We start from the raw sequence: 14,407 nt of genomic DNA on the forward strand, positions 1-14,407 counted from the left end.
TGTTCAAAAAGACCTGCACATGGTCTTTAGGATCTCACTGTGTAAATTTAAATTTTAGTCAAACGCTGGGCTATGTATGAATTCATGAAACTGATGTATGAGTAAAAAACCACTTCTTTAAAGTGGCATAATTTCAAAAAATTCTGTTTATCTGGCATGTTTCTTACAAATCCTTAATCCCTTACAGAACTGTTCCCTTCTGTAAAGAAAACGTCTTTTTTGTATGTTAACTCTTGATGTTTAAACTAGTATTGAGTTTTCTAAACATGCTGAATAAATCACCTGTTCTTTTTCAAGTACATCACCTAAACTATGTTGGGAAGCAGTTTGCATATTCACCTTACAGATCACAAAACTAGTGTGAATTAAAAGAGATAATGTGACACAGGAAGATCATTTACAGGTACCTTGCAGGCAGGGAGAATTTGTTACAATTTGAAAATATTGCAATTTATAGCCTGTTATTTGTTTTGCCATTTAGGCTCTGATCCTGCTGACCCTCATTTCCACAATTAGACAAATACTCCAAAGAGTGTAGGATATTAAGGATTACTGGTATGATTAAGAACTTTTTTATTTATACAGATGAATTAAAATAATGTAAGCAAAATAGAGATAATGGAGTGTCAGACCTAAAGAGGGAGGCTCTACTTTTCAGACCTGGAGTTTTTTACTTTGCTTTTTTTTTTGATGGTGAATACAGATTTATGAAACAGATTAACTATTTCAAGTTCATGTTATTTTCTGGAACAGCTACTTTAACACATCTGGACAAACTGTTTCACTTAGCTTTAAGTAAACAGTGTTCTGTCACCATTTTGTCATTGTTCAGTGACTACAGGAAAGCTTCTGCAGATCAATCCTATAAGGTTCAGCCTTCAGACAAATAAGTTACTGGTACTTGTGAGATAAGCTCCTGAGAGCAGGCATGACATCTCCACAGTATTTGAAGATATGGAAAATAGAAGTTGAGGGGTTTTGACATTTTATCTGGTCCTTACACATATACTTACATTTGTCTTGGTCAGCTTCCACTCCTTCACTTTCTGTGTCACTCGGCAATATCCAAGGTTGATGAGCAAGTTGAAACTGTTGTAAGAATTCATCCTGCCACAAACAGATCTATTTTAGATATAATGACAGACAATTGTTCTGTATAAATGAAGACTGCAGCAAACACTAGCCTCAATTAACTAGATAGGAGAAAGCCTTTAAAAACAAAAAACCACTTGCTGTGAAATAAAACCAAAATTTAGAGTATGTGCAGGCTCCTTGGAAATTTTTTTAATCTATTCAGTAAAAAAAAAAATAAACAAACCAAAAAACAAACAACCAAAAAAACCCCACACCCTAAAACAAGCAAACAAACAAAACCAAAACCCCAAAAACAAACAAACAAAAATCCCCAAAACTCCCAAAAACCAAAACCAAAAGCAAACAAATAAACCAAACAAAGAAACCACAACAACAAAAAAATCAAACCCAAACACACCAAAATGAAGGGATTTATTTCACTATCTCTCCACTATAAATACAGATATGTAAGACACATACAAACTCATCTTGGAAATGCAGTGACAGGACAAAATAGCAGATATTACATCTAACCCTGCAGTTTTTGGACTGCATAGACATTTCAAATGCAATTTGCTTAAGTGAGGCTTTGATCTGTCAAAATTGTCACTGTTCCTAGTCTAATAAGTACAAGAACCTAAAACCTGATTTAGAACCTATGGTTTTGTGCTGCATAAGGAGAAGGCTTAGGAAGGAAAAATGTTATGGAAACTTCTGTAAAAATACCATTAAAACATCAAAATATAAATGTTTTACATGGTTAAAAATGCATATGTAGCTGAATATATGCTTTTGAAAATGTTTTAAAATTGTCTACTTTTTAATAGAATGTATATATGTATGCATATAAGAATATTTTTCCATGCAGACACACAGATATGCATGTGAACAAGTATGCACACAGACATATAAAATACTTTGACACATTCCTTTGCAATATTCACGGGGAGAGATGAGACTGGAATGCACAGTTTTATTTTCAAAGGCAGTTCAAACATGCAAGTTTAGTCTCTAAAAGAAAATTTTAACCTTGGCCAGATATCATAAAATTACTGGCCAGATTTTTATAAGTTCTTGAAAAAAAAGGGGGGATAATAACACTGTTTTGTGTTAAATCAGCTGAAATTAGAAACTACATATTTAAAGTTAAATTGTATTACAACATAAATTTTATTCTTAGGCTGTCTGATTTAAATACAGAATCCAGGCTTGTTTAAATCAGTTTTGGGAGACTGAAGGCTGCTCAATCAAGATCTAACTCGCTGGGAGTAAATTATTAATTCTGTCAGTAATGTGTTAAAAATTCACAAAGACTGCCATGGGCCAGCAGTAAATTCAGGCAGGAGCTCCAGGCCTCCCTCATGTATGGCCCTTTCCAATGTGCTGTGCTGGAGAAGGTTACTGACTACAACACTGAACATGTTTTGGTTCAAGGAACAGCATTTTCACAGTGGGCATGTGTGACTCTCACACTGATCCACACACTTTTTAATCTTCCAAAAACACAAAGCAAAGTCCCGAGCCAAGCAGTGGAACAGAATAAGAGTATCTGACCAAAAAGAAGAGTCCCCATCACAAGTCATGCTCTATACTCCAGTAAATTGAAGTAAAACTTTTTTTAATCAAGGCTATATTCAAATAAGATGAAGTTTCTTGCTCTCAGCAATGACAGACTAATAAGGATTGCTGAATACCACTTTAAATTATCTGAATAAATGAAATTATTGCAAAATTTCATGTGTTCAGGAAATGATATGGCAAAAAAGGGAGTCTGTGGTATTTCCATCTCAACAGCTATTGACAAGTATCACAGAATTGTGTCACTTTAATGGAATCCATCCTAAAGAGATAAGCAGGGTTCAACATTCCTTTGCCAATTTATACAAAACACCAAAGGATTAGGAACATGCATAAAAATATCTCTGCCAAAGGATTTGGAAGCCTGATTTATTACCTTTATAGAGATAATAAAACTATTTCTCTAGGTAGCATTTCTTTGCTATAATTCAATTCAGCCTTGAACAGAGCTGATAATAAAACACACCTGTTAGAACTTAGTAATATTATGTGTGCCAGGAGGCAGAAACTTGTCCACAAAATCTCAGATCATTATAAGTCTTGAGCATTAAAAAACCCCAAAACATTCTTAACAGCTGATATGTTAAGTACTTGCCAAATTATTTAAGATTTGTGCTATAACAAGATTGAACCACCCATGCTGCAGCATGAACTTTACTAAAGCTTAAGAACTTTGAATTGTATTTATTAGTAATATTTTTCTATTTAGACTTATGTTACTTTGAAACACATTACAATCTAGGAAGCATACATAAGGCATTAAGAGATATGTTAAAATTCCCAACAAATAAGCAAGTAAATAAATAAGTGTATCAAGCTCCTTGGTAAAACATGCTCCTGGCACCCAGTAGTCACATTCTTTTCAACTGACTTATTCTCATCAAATATATATCAACATTCTACTGATTAATTCCATTAACATCACCTAAAAGTAAGGAAGCAGAGTTATTTGCAAAAAATCTTATCATAGTATCATCCATAGAATTGGCAATATCACCATAGTGTATTTACATCCAGTAGAAATTCCTAGTTGAGACCATAAGGCTAATAAGAATAAAGGCAATTTCCCCTCTTTTATTTTACTGGTTTTATACAGGAAGAGGATACAAAACCTACAATGAAAGTTGCAAAATAAATTACAGTATCAGCCTTGAGTTTTATATGTTTGTGATCTGTAATAGAACAAAGACAGGCAGGACTCTTGTTCTCCTACCCCAAAACACCTCTGCCATTTTAAAATATATCTCCATGGTCAGAGACAAGCTGTGACACAAGAAAATAAAATCATATGGCCACAAATGGGAGGAAATGTGTAACACGGCAAAAAAAGTCACAGAACAGACGTATGTTCTGTCTAAATCCACTTCTCTAAGTGACCAGGAACTTAAGTGGGCAAAAGACAGCTTGAAAGCTTCTAGTATAATACTTCAAAAATGAGGCTGGGAGTGGCAGATTGGCCAGATCTCCATCAGCTACTTTCTGATATCCATGGGCCTTCACAGCCTCGCAGAGGAAGGTCATCAGTATGAATGTGTCATACCAGCAGCTTTCCCTCTGGAAGCAGAGCTAGTCCCAAGCTGAGTTTCCATTATGTCAAAGGTCACTTGTGCATGTCAGAAAGGATAAATAGGGTCTGAGCTGGGTCACTAGCAGCCAAGGTACTATTGTACCCAGTGAGCAAAGAGAAAGAAAAGAATTTGTCACTTCTAGAAGGGATTTTAACAGAGGATAAGATCCTGCATAGAAATGCTGAGGTTTAACATCAGCTCTACAGTGGATTGCTGGCTGAATCTGGACATGCTAGTCTACCTGGAAAATAGCATAATAATATTGCTTACTTCCTAAAATTCTTGAGACAAATATATACATATACTAAAAGAATAACAGGACACTTACTGTGAGAGCTATCAGCAAACAGAAGTAACAAGACACAGCAAATAAATGGGACTCTTGCTTATTATTACCATAACTACAGAAAGGCTCTGGAAGAAAGCATTTTTAATTGTCTGCCTTTTTACAGGAGAGATCAAAAGTGGTGGGCAGACTGGATATCTCTCACACATTACATACACATAGTTTCAGGAGCATATACAATAATTTTACTTGGCATCAAATGACTGTGTATCAGTTAAGAACAAGACTGCCTAAAAAAGAAGAAAGATGGGTGAAGAATTTGGTTGGAGACAATGAAACCCTTCATTTCTTCTGAACATATTTCAGTTAAAAATTAATTTCAATTCTCATTTTCTGGTATGAGAGGAAATTCTAACACACAAACACATCCCATACTTCAAAAGAGGACACAAAGTGACTATTTTTTTGTCAAAAAAAAGGTGTTAAAATTAAGTGTCTTTCTTCTTTTTAAATGGGAAACGTGGCTTGAAAATATATCAACTGGCAGTGAAGACACTTTCAGAAGAACCATAGTAACCTTCAGTCCTCATGTCTTTAATCTGGATATTCAATTCTAAGTGAAGAAACAGCTCAAGTGATGGGATTAGTGCACTATCAATCAAACACCAAAATAATGAGTATTTATTTCACCATCAAATTGAAGAAAGATTTCTTCCCCAAATTCTAGAATAATCTGTGCTCAATTTCCTTTCCTTCACAACAAATAATGGATGTCATATAATTAATTGAAGGGTTATACTAAGTATTTAATCTCTAATTTTTCTAAAAGCAAACCTAAGCAACACTATCATAAACAACATTTGAAATTTCCTTTAAAAGTCATGAGACTGATAACACATTGTATCAAGTGTCACACCTAACAGATTATTAAAACAGATGATACTCCTCAGAAACAATCTAAAGGTCTGATATTATTTTCAGTCTTGGAAAAAAGGTCTCCAGGTTTTGACAAATGGATTACAAAGAGATTGGTAATAATGGTGGGAACCAACATATTCCACCACTAAAAAATCAGCAGTCTAGACACATAGTTCCTTCTCAAGTCAGCTTAGAAGGACTGGCATATCCTGAGAAAAGACTCACCTTTGTAAGGCATGTATAGAGATAGACAGCAGGGGTTTTCTTTCACAGGTGCTTTTATTTCCACTGCCCACACACTGAAGTTATCTTTAAGGCAGCTAAGGTTAGCAGAGGAGAATCCTACTCAGAATTTACAAGGTACTTTAACTTTTTCTTCTGTTTTGTTTTAAACAAAGACTAGTCCTGTAAAAGCCAATAATATGTGACAGGAAATTTTTATGCTGTAAATTAGCCTAGTTACCATGCATATAGTATTAGACAGCAATTCAACAATGTTGGACATTTTCTCTTGCAATTCAGCTTGGTGCTTTGGAAAAAAATCTGTCCTTTCAATGATGCCTAACTAATCATTCCATTACCCAAAAATATGAAATAAAAAGTAGATCAAGTAAATATCATGCACTGCCAGTGCAGCAGGAAAAAAATACCATGGAACATAATGATTAGAAAAAGTTTTGTTTAATATTCCAGAGATATGCACCTGTTAGAAACTGTAATGCTAATAAAACTGCTATGCATTGTACAGGCAAAGCCCTACCGAGCTCATGGTAAATTTGGGGGACACAAGTGTTTCAGCATGATTTCTGTAATAATACTGACATTCTCTAATGAGTACCTCTCAAAGCTGAGCAGTATTTCCTTGCTAATTTTCCCATCATTCTATTTCAAGTTCTTTTCAGCACAGTAGGTTACATTAGGTATACTGATGTTACTTGAACATAAAATGCAATCAAGTCTTGGCATTATTAAACATAGCAAAAACATTAAATTGAAAATCTTACTTCTGATAAACTGTTTCTCTGAGTAGTGACAGTTCCAACAACATCTCCACTCACTTGCACAGAAAGCCCTGAAGCAGCACTGAGGGTCCTCCCCATTTGGCTCTTAGATGACAAAGATCTGCTTCTTTGCATGCTAATAATGCCTTCCCTATTTCCTTGGTTGCTAGGGGTAAGAGGCCGTGACAACAAGCTATTTGGGGTCATAGGTCTGCTCCCTGGAGCTGATGGCCTCTTGGTTTGTGCACTGCTGTTTGTGACACTGGAGACCTGCGTTCTGCTGTTCGTGGGCAGCGGTGGCGATTTGCTTCCTTGGAGCTGAATGCTCTTCCCTGTCGGAGTTGGCACCTGAGGCCTTGGGGTTGGGCCCTGTGCAGCTTGGAGAGTGCCTTGATGGTCAGATGTAACTACACTGGGATGCTGGACACCAGGGCTTCTTGAGAGCCTTGCTTCTTCCCACAGTGCGAGGTCCTTCTCAATGTCTGCGCACACACACATGAACAAATGGAAAAGAAAGAAACTCACTGTCTGTTTCTCTCTGGTTTAAAACTCTCAATGATTTTCTCCAATGTAAGTGAGAACCTGAAGCTGTGCAGAGAAAATCTATTCATGCTTAAAATACAAGGCATTAGAATCAACAGTGCAAATATTTGGCAAGCATTTCCCTAAAGTTTATTTACATTTGATTTACTGCAAACACAGCTACCCTGCAGCAATGAAATATTACCTCTTCATTGAATATCAACACAACCTATAAAAATTCCTCTTGTGTCATCAAAATTATGTCTGTGGCTTTTGCACAGTTACTGCAAAATTAAGCTAAGTAGCAAACCAAGCTAGAGCAGTGATGTAAACCTGCCATTCTCAGCTGCAATCCAAAACTGGCTCAAGGCAAAACTTTTGCTTCTGGCCCGGCTGTCTACTGCCCAACCAAAACTCTGAGGGAAGTAACAACTGAACTCTGGCATGTCTGGATTTGTGATCCTGTTTGAACCTGAATCTCGTGCTCTGGCCTGCCATCAGCGCTGCAGCAGGTGATGGGGTCACGATGTCCAGAGCCCAAGGAGAAAAGGTGACAGCCATTGGGTGGTCCAACCCATACCTTGCACACAGCCTTAAGAAATAAGATCTCTTTTAAAACCACAACAAGTTAAGGACAGTGAATGAAAACTATCTCCTGAAATGCTTCTGATGAATTAAATCAGAATACAGCCATCTAAGTCAGGTGAGGGTAGCTGGAATTTAGGTTAGCATTGATAACATATTGAAAGTCCTTGCAAGTACAAATGTAGAGCTTAAGAAACAGTTTAATCAAGTTTCTATTACACTACTGTTATGAATTTTCACTTTCACTGGCATGTACTCTAATGTACTTGATTTTCATAGAGACAGCTGATTATCTTTAAAATAGCAATGCCATTTCCCATTAACAAGTGACAGTCCCAGAAGCTATAAAGTAGCAAGGCTCTACTGATTTAAACACCCATTAAGACAACTTGTCTAAAATGAGAATTTCATTTTTTTTATTTTTATAACAATTATTTCAGGTTATAAATGTCTTAAAAGAAACAGATTCTAAACTGCATATTGGAAAATGAGATTTTTTTCACTTGTGCTTACCAGTAGGTAGAAAAGGAATGTTGTATGTTAAATAATTAAATATGTGCTTCCTTTAACATCAACATATTTTATCAGATCTTGAAAACAGGAAATAAGCCATGCCAATTTCATGTTACAAGTCTAATACAACCTATTGCACACAAGTCAAATGCTATCACTAGAAAAGCTAATAAAATTGAAATAGTTGTGAAAGCCTCAGATAAAAGTGTCTCTCAATTTTTTAAAGACTAAATATTTTACTGTTAGCAAATTTCAGAATATAGTCAATATTTCTAGCACACAGTTAAGAACATTTATAATTGACCCCTTAAATTTAATTCTTTCTATGTTGAAATTATTACATCTTGAACTACTCTTCAACTTTGTAACTTCACAGAATCAGAGAATGGCTTGGGCTGGAAGAAACCTTAAAGGTCACATGGTTCCAAACCCCCTGGTTATGGGCAGGAATGCCTTCCACTAAATCATGTTGCTCAGAGTTCCATCACACCTGGCCTTGAGCACTGCTAGGGACAAGATATCCAAAGCTTCTCTGGGCAACCAGCTCCAGTGCCTCACCACCGACACAGTCAAGAATTTCTTCTCAACATTTAATCTAAATCTCTCCTTTTTTAGTTTAAATTCCTTGTCCTATCACTACATAACTCTATAAAAAGTTCCTCTCCAGCTCTCTTGAGGCCCCTTTAGGTACTGGAAGGCCACAATTAGCTCTCCCTGTAGCCTTCACTTCTCCAGACCAAACAACCCCAAGTCTCTCAGGCTGTGAGAGATGCTCCAGCCCTCTGAGCATCTTCATGGCCTCCTCTGGACCCACTGAAACAGGTCCACATCCTTTGTACCTTGGGGACCCAGAGCTGAATGCAGCACTCAGGTGGGGTCTCATGAGCGCAGAGTAGTGAATCACAGAATTACAGAATCTTCTTAATTGGAAGGGACCCACAAGGATCATCAAGTCAAACTCTTCAGTTTGGCCCATATGAGAATCAAAACTTGACGGTGATCTTGGCATTATTAGCACCAGGCTCTGACCAACTGAGCTGATCTTAAAGGGGGAAGAAGCAGCACCCTTAACCTGCTTCCTACTCCTCTTTTGGTACAGAATGTGTAAGATGCCTGGCAAAAAATCAGGGACCAATAAATGATACTGTGGGCTACTGATTTAAACCAAATGAAGAATATGGTCTTGTAAAGAACCAGCCTAGTCTATCTCTTTGCACAATTACAGACAACCAACTTGCCTGTATTGAATTCAGTATGCTAAAAAATAGCATGAATATTGAATGATTCAATAGAGTTAAATAAATATTATATGCTGGCTCATGTTTCCTTAATTTCATATAGCAATCAAGTCTGCAGATAAACCAATTATAATAATTTCTCTACACATATTTAACATGTTTCCATAGCATAATTATTCAGTTTTATTTACACATCTTCTGTTTGATTTTGCTTTAATATAAGCTTTCCAGCCACAAAGAAAAAGAAGTCACACATTCCCAGCTTTGCAGTAATATCTGATCCATATTAAATAATACATTTGAATTATGACTTAGGATTTTTAAAAATCCTTGTTGTGGTCATTTAAAGGAAAATAAAGTGCAACAGAGCAACACAAAGGCATTTTGCTTTCAAATAAAAAAAATATACAGAATAAGGATATGATTCATATGCACTTATAAACTGTTTATTTTTTTAAACAGCTCTTCTTGTGATAAAATATTTTCCAGAAGTATATGAAGACCACAAAATCAGTGCAACACACCAAATTGGCAAGATATTGGAATAAACTACCAAGAAAATAATAATCTCCATTTGCTTGTGATACAAAGCAGCCATAATAACATATGAGCCTGGATTTTAGACAAAAAAAAATATGAGCCATATGTAGAGAAGGAAAACTGCTCCAGTATCTGATTTTGTAAAACTGCTGCTTTCAAATGCAAGGTACTGAGGCAGTTGCTGGCAATTGGTGCTAGCTCCTAATTTAGGCACAGGCACCAAATTATGCTTTACGTTAGGAGTGATTTTTATCCAGCATATAGTCCATAAGGGAAGGCCAGGCCCCTTAAGAAGGTGCATGTGAGACAGGGGGCCATATTTCATCATTACACAGGTAATCCAAGTCATAGCTCAGGCATCTAAATTACTGTCTAGATAGGCAACCATTTCGTGGAATTAATAGGTTCCATTGCGCTTGCTAAGAGAACTGGAACAAGAGACTTGCTGATATCACAGACACTTGAACTTCTGCAAATGTATAAGATAAATGAGGCTAAGCAAAACCACAGCATTATTATCTGAGGTACTCCAAACTGATTATTCACGGACATTATGTTATTCTTGTCTTTGAGGGGAGTAATTGTCTCAAGCACCACTGGTGTTATAATAGGGCATGAATTATTAGGGATATAATAGTCCAATGTTTAATAATTGGGCTGTTTTCATGTGAAGTTCTCAGTCAGACAAAAATTATTGAATAGTGGAATGGCTGAACCTCATGTAACAACAGCTCTACTGAAATATCAGGCCCAAAGTCAAATGACAGGAACAGCACTGATGTGAGAGAGAAAATCTTTTGGGTCACACAACTGCAAAAGGAATCTCAGAGATTAAGTGGACGTACCTACTTACTTTACAGTCAATTAGGTACTTAAGATTGCATATTCTATTGAATATTGTACTTATTACTGTCAGCTTTGCCAAGGGAATGCATTTTTCACAGCATAATGCATGAAAGAACAGCTTGTATGACCATGGAAGCGAGACCAGTTAGGACAAAAACTAGGGAGATCTTCACCAGACTCCTCCTGGGTGACAACATAAGGAAAAACAAGTGGTACCTCAGTAGCAGGGCCCTTGGGGTACACAGGTCCCTGCTATGCTACAGAAACCACATATTGGTTTGCTGCTCTCCTGATTCCCCCTAGATGTTCCTGGGAGTTTCAGTTTAGAGAGAGGGCTCATGGATTTTTAAATCTAGTTTGGCAGTGGCTGCAGCTCTAATAGCTGTAAGCTTTATGAATCAATTAAAAAAAAAAAAGAATTACAACATCTCTACTGTCTGACACAAAACCCACCTAAAAAGGCTTCATTTGCATATATTGTAATTTTTGGTTCATGTTCTATTATGAGCAAAACCTATTCCTAAAAAGCTTCCCTCCCTATGCTTATGGCTTTGTCGTCTGCCTTGACCTCAGCTGCAACACTCCCTTTCTAAAGAGGATACAGCTTTCTCACCATTGTTATTGACAAGATAAATATCCAAAGTATTTTAAAATATCACACCAAAAGCGTTCTCTGCCTCACTCTCTAAATAACTTAGAAGAATGATCAAATAAATTTCGTTTCTACCTTCATTTTACATATACAGTTGTTATGTTCCAGTGAAGCATTACTTTTCATCAAATTAGCCTATGAAGCTTTCACCGTATGACAAATAGCATGCATAACGTAGGACTACCACAATATAGGTCTGTGTCATACCTTTTAATGAAAGCTGAAGATAGAAAATATTGGTTACAAAGAAGAACAAATTGCAAGCTAAATTTTAGAATATTCCTCATTAATTTTTATAAAGCTCTGAAACATCTCTGTACCAAAAACCTCATGCTTTTTTTTTGACTTTTCAGAAATGGTTACCCCATCAAAGATGTTGCAGATGTTAACACACAAGTTAATAGATTTCACTCAGCCAGAATTCTCATGAACAAGGAGAGTTTTTCCTGCAAAGCAATCTGTTCTCCAGTTAAAAATCCACTGCAGCCTACTTTTAAAGACTATTTAACAGTAAGTAAAACATCAGTACCTCCTAATTGCATAAGTCTGGGTGAAACACAAAAACAAAAAAAAAGGTGCATTATTATGCTTTCAGACCACAGTATATTTAACATGGTTTAATTACTGTTTAAGTAGTGTACTTACTGTGATTACAGTGAACTTCATTACATCTACAAATAAAACACTAATTGTGTTTTCTTCAATGAAAAAAAAAATTAAAGTTTTCCTCTGTTTTCATCAGTATGTGAGTCAGATAATTTTGTTCCTTCATCTGAAATATTGGCAGAGCAAGCTGGGTGAGTACTTCTAGGCATTTTATGGTTCCTTGATCCCATACATACCAGCTAGGTGTTTTTCCATGGTCTGAAGTTCTTTTGCTGCTAAGGAATCCTTTAGGAGTTTCTGCCTTGGGGAACCTCCAGGTCTAACACTCACAGCATCCAAGGTCCAAACGGTCTGAGACTTACACAGATAAAAAGAAAATTGAATGCTTTTAATCCAGTTTCATATTCATATAATAAACAATAAAAAGAGTGGTGTCCCCACACAGGATCAGGAATCTGGAGCTTATTATGTAGAATATACAAAATTTTATGCAAAATACTTAAAAATATCATTTCTTAACATACATAAAATAAATAGTAGGAATTAGTTAAAAGAAGCAGTTCTAAAATAACTCAGATATACCCCTCCACATAAACTCTTGCTTTATGCTGAGACATCATAACAGGACAAATTCCTCAATGATTTACATTCTCTGCAGTTCCAATTATTTGGTAAGCACTTTTTTTAAATTACCATAACATTTGGCTCAGCATCTCTGCAAAGCTGCACTTCTGGGAATATCATAGAATTTCCTAATCAAAATTTCCAGTACTGTTTTATCACTGCAAGAAGTATTCCCTTCAGAAAAAGCTAAACATCAGGGTTTGAATTACCAATCACCATACCAGTTTGAAAGGGTAGTCAGCAAACAGACCATTGCCCCCAGTCTCTTCTTTATTGAACACTGTGGTATTCAAAATTATTTGCTTTTCCTGTAATCCACTAAATATAGTCTTAGGAAATTTTTGTAATACATACTATGAGGTAAACTTGATAGATGTGTATGGGAAATGCACAGTAAAACATATGACCAATTGTGCAAGACTTGCTCATGATAAAAACCCCAAATAAAAACAACAAACAAAAACATCAATTAAATAATTCTTGACAGTCTATCTGAAATAAATTTTATATTATAACCTCACAAAAACATTTCATCTGTAGTCTAGGAAGTTTTGTTCGTTTCTTAAAGAAACAAGGGTTATGCAGTGGTCACATTTTCATTCACCTCTTACTAATTTTTAAATCTTTCATTAAATGCAAAGCAAATTTAGAGAAGCCACTGTTTCAAAGACATTAAGCTGAAGTAATTTCAGGGAGAAGAATGATTGATCAGAGGAGGGAGACCCAAACTGGTGGCCCCATTCATAGAGGGCACGTGGGACTCCACAGTCCATCAGGCTGGAGCTGCATCACAGCTGACACGGGGCTGCTGTGGATCACTTCCCTGAGTGATGGCACTTCCCTGGCCAGACTCTTATCCCACAGGAAAAGGTGCAGCACAGCTCAAAGGATGAACATGAAAATATAGGTTTGATATCATCTCTATTCACACACACACAAAAAAAAAAAAAAAAAAAAAAAAAAAAAAAAAAGCTTTAAACAGTGTTGCTGCCTTCCCTTTTAGAAAAGTAGGCATAAAAAATGTTAATATGGGATATATTTTACATCATTCTTAATCCATTTCAAATAAACGCTGCTTTGAATGCAACTGATCATTGTGAACCATGCATCTTTCAAGTAAGATAACACAGATTTATATTTTTAAAGAAACAGCTATACTGTAACGCTGTTTGTGCGTATGCAAAAAAACCCAGTCACATTTATGAGCATACAAAATAGTTTGAAGTTGCAGATAACTCTGTTCTTATTAATTCATAAAATTTTCAGAACAGTAACAACATTTTTTTTATTTGCCAAATGTTTTTTTAGTGCTAGTTCTTCCCTGGTTAAGGTTAGCTGTTTTTAATTCCATGCAAATACAGAGGAATAGCTGAATAAAACAGTAAATTACCCAGAAGTAAAGGCACCTTCAAACATTTTGATTTCAGACATATCACTAGACCTGATTTGCTTGTTCCCCTAAGAGGTTTTGAGCATTTTTGACTCGGGTCCTCACTGTAAATTCTCCATCCAAATAGCAACTGGATTGTTGAGCTCACTACAGAATATTAACCTCTGCTAAATTACATTACTAAATAATTATTTCAAATGGATATTAATTATCCAATATCTATCTCTAAATGGAAGAATATATTATTCTGTGATCAGTTCCTCTGAAATAAAGGAAATTAAGTAAGAGATGGGAAGGGGGAAAAGGTATGTAAGAGAACTCTAATTTTTTCTCATTTTTCAACCTATTTTTAGATATTCTTTGTTCCCAGATTTTTATGGTGGGAAAAGGACATTTTTATTTGCATTTTATAGGGTATATTTTAATTTCTGGGAAAAAGCATACAGAAAAAAAAAACAACCTAGGG

At 35.9% G+C, this 14,407-nt stretch overlaps 1 protein-coding gene across 1 annotated transcript in view; it reads right to left on the reverse strand.

Annotated features, from left to right (window-relative positions):
- Positions 1–698: 698 nt before the first annotated feature.
- Positions 699–14,407, reverse strand: part of LOC311155134 (uncharacterized protein C8orf34 homolog) — a gene marked incomplete at its 5' end in the record, with an annotated part of 140,312 nt that continues 126,603 nt past the window's right edge. The window contains 3 exons of the mRNA XM_084208059.1: positions 699–1,107; positions 6,429–6,907; positions 12,164–12,284. Of these exons, the coding sequence (XP_084064185.1) occupies positions 892–1,107; positions 6,429–6,907; positions 12,164–12,284 (816 nt within the window). The 3' untranslated portion in view covers positions 699–891. The remainder of the gene's footprint in view (positions 1,108–6,428; positions 6,908–12,163; positions 12,285–14,407) is intronic.

Source organism: Fringilla coelebs (assembly GCF_963513975.1).
Source record: "Fringilla coelebs genome assembly, chromosome: 1".
Classification (NCBI taxonomy): Eukaryota; Metazoa; Chordata; class Aves; order Passeriformes; family Fringillidae; genus Fringilla; species Fringilla coelebs.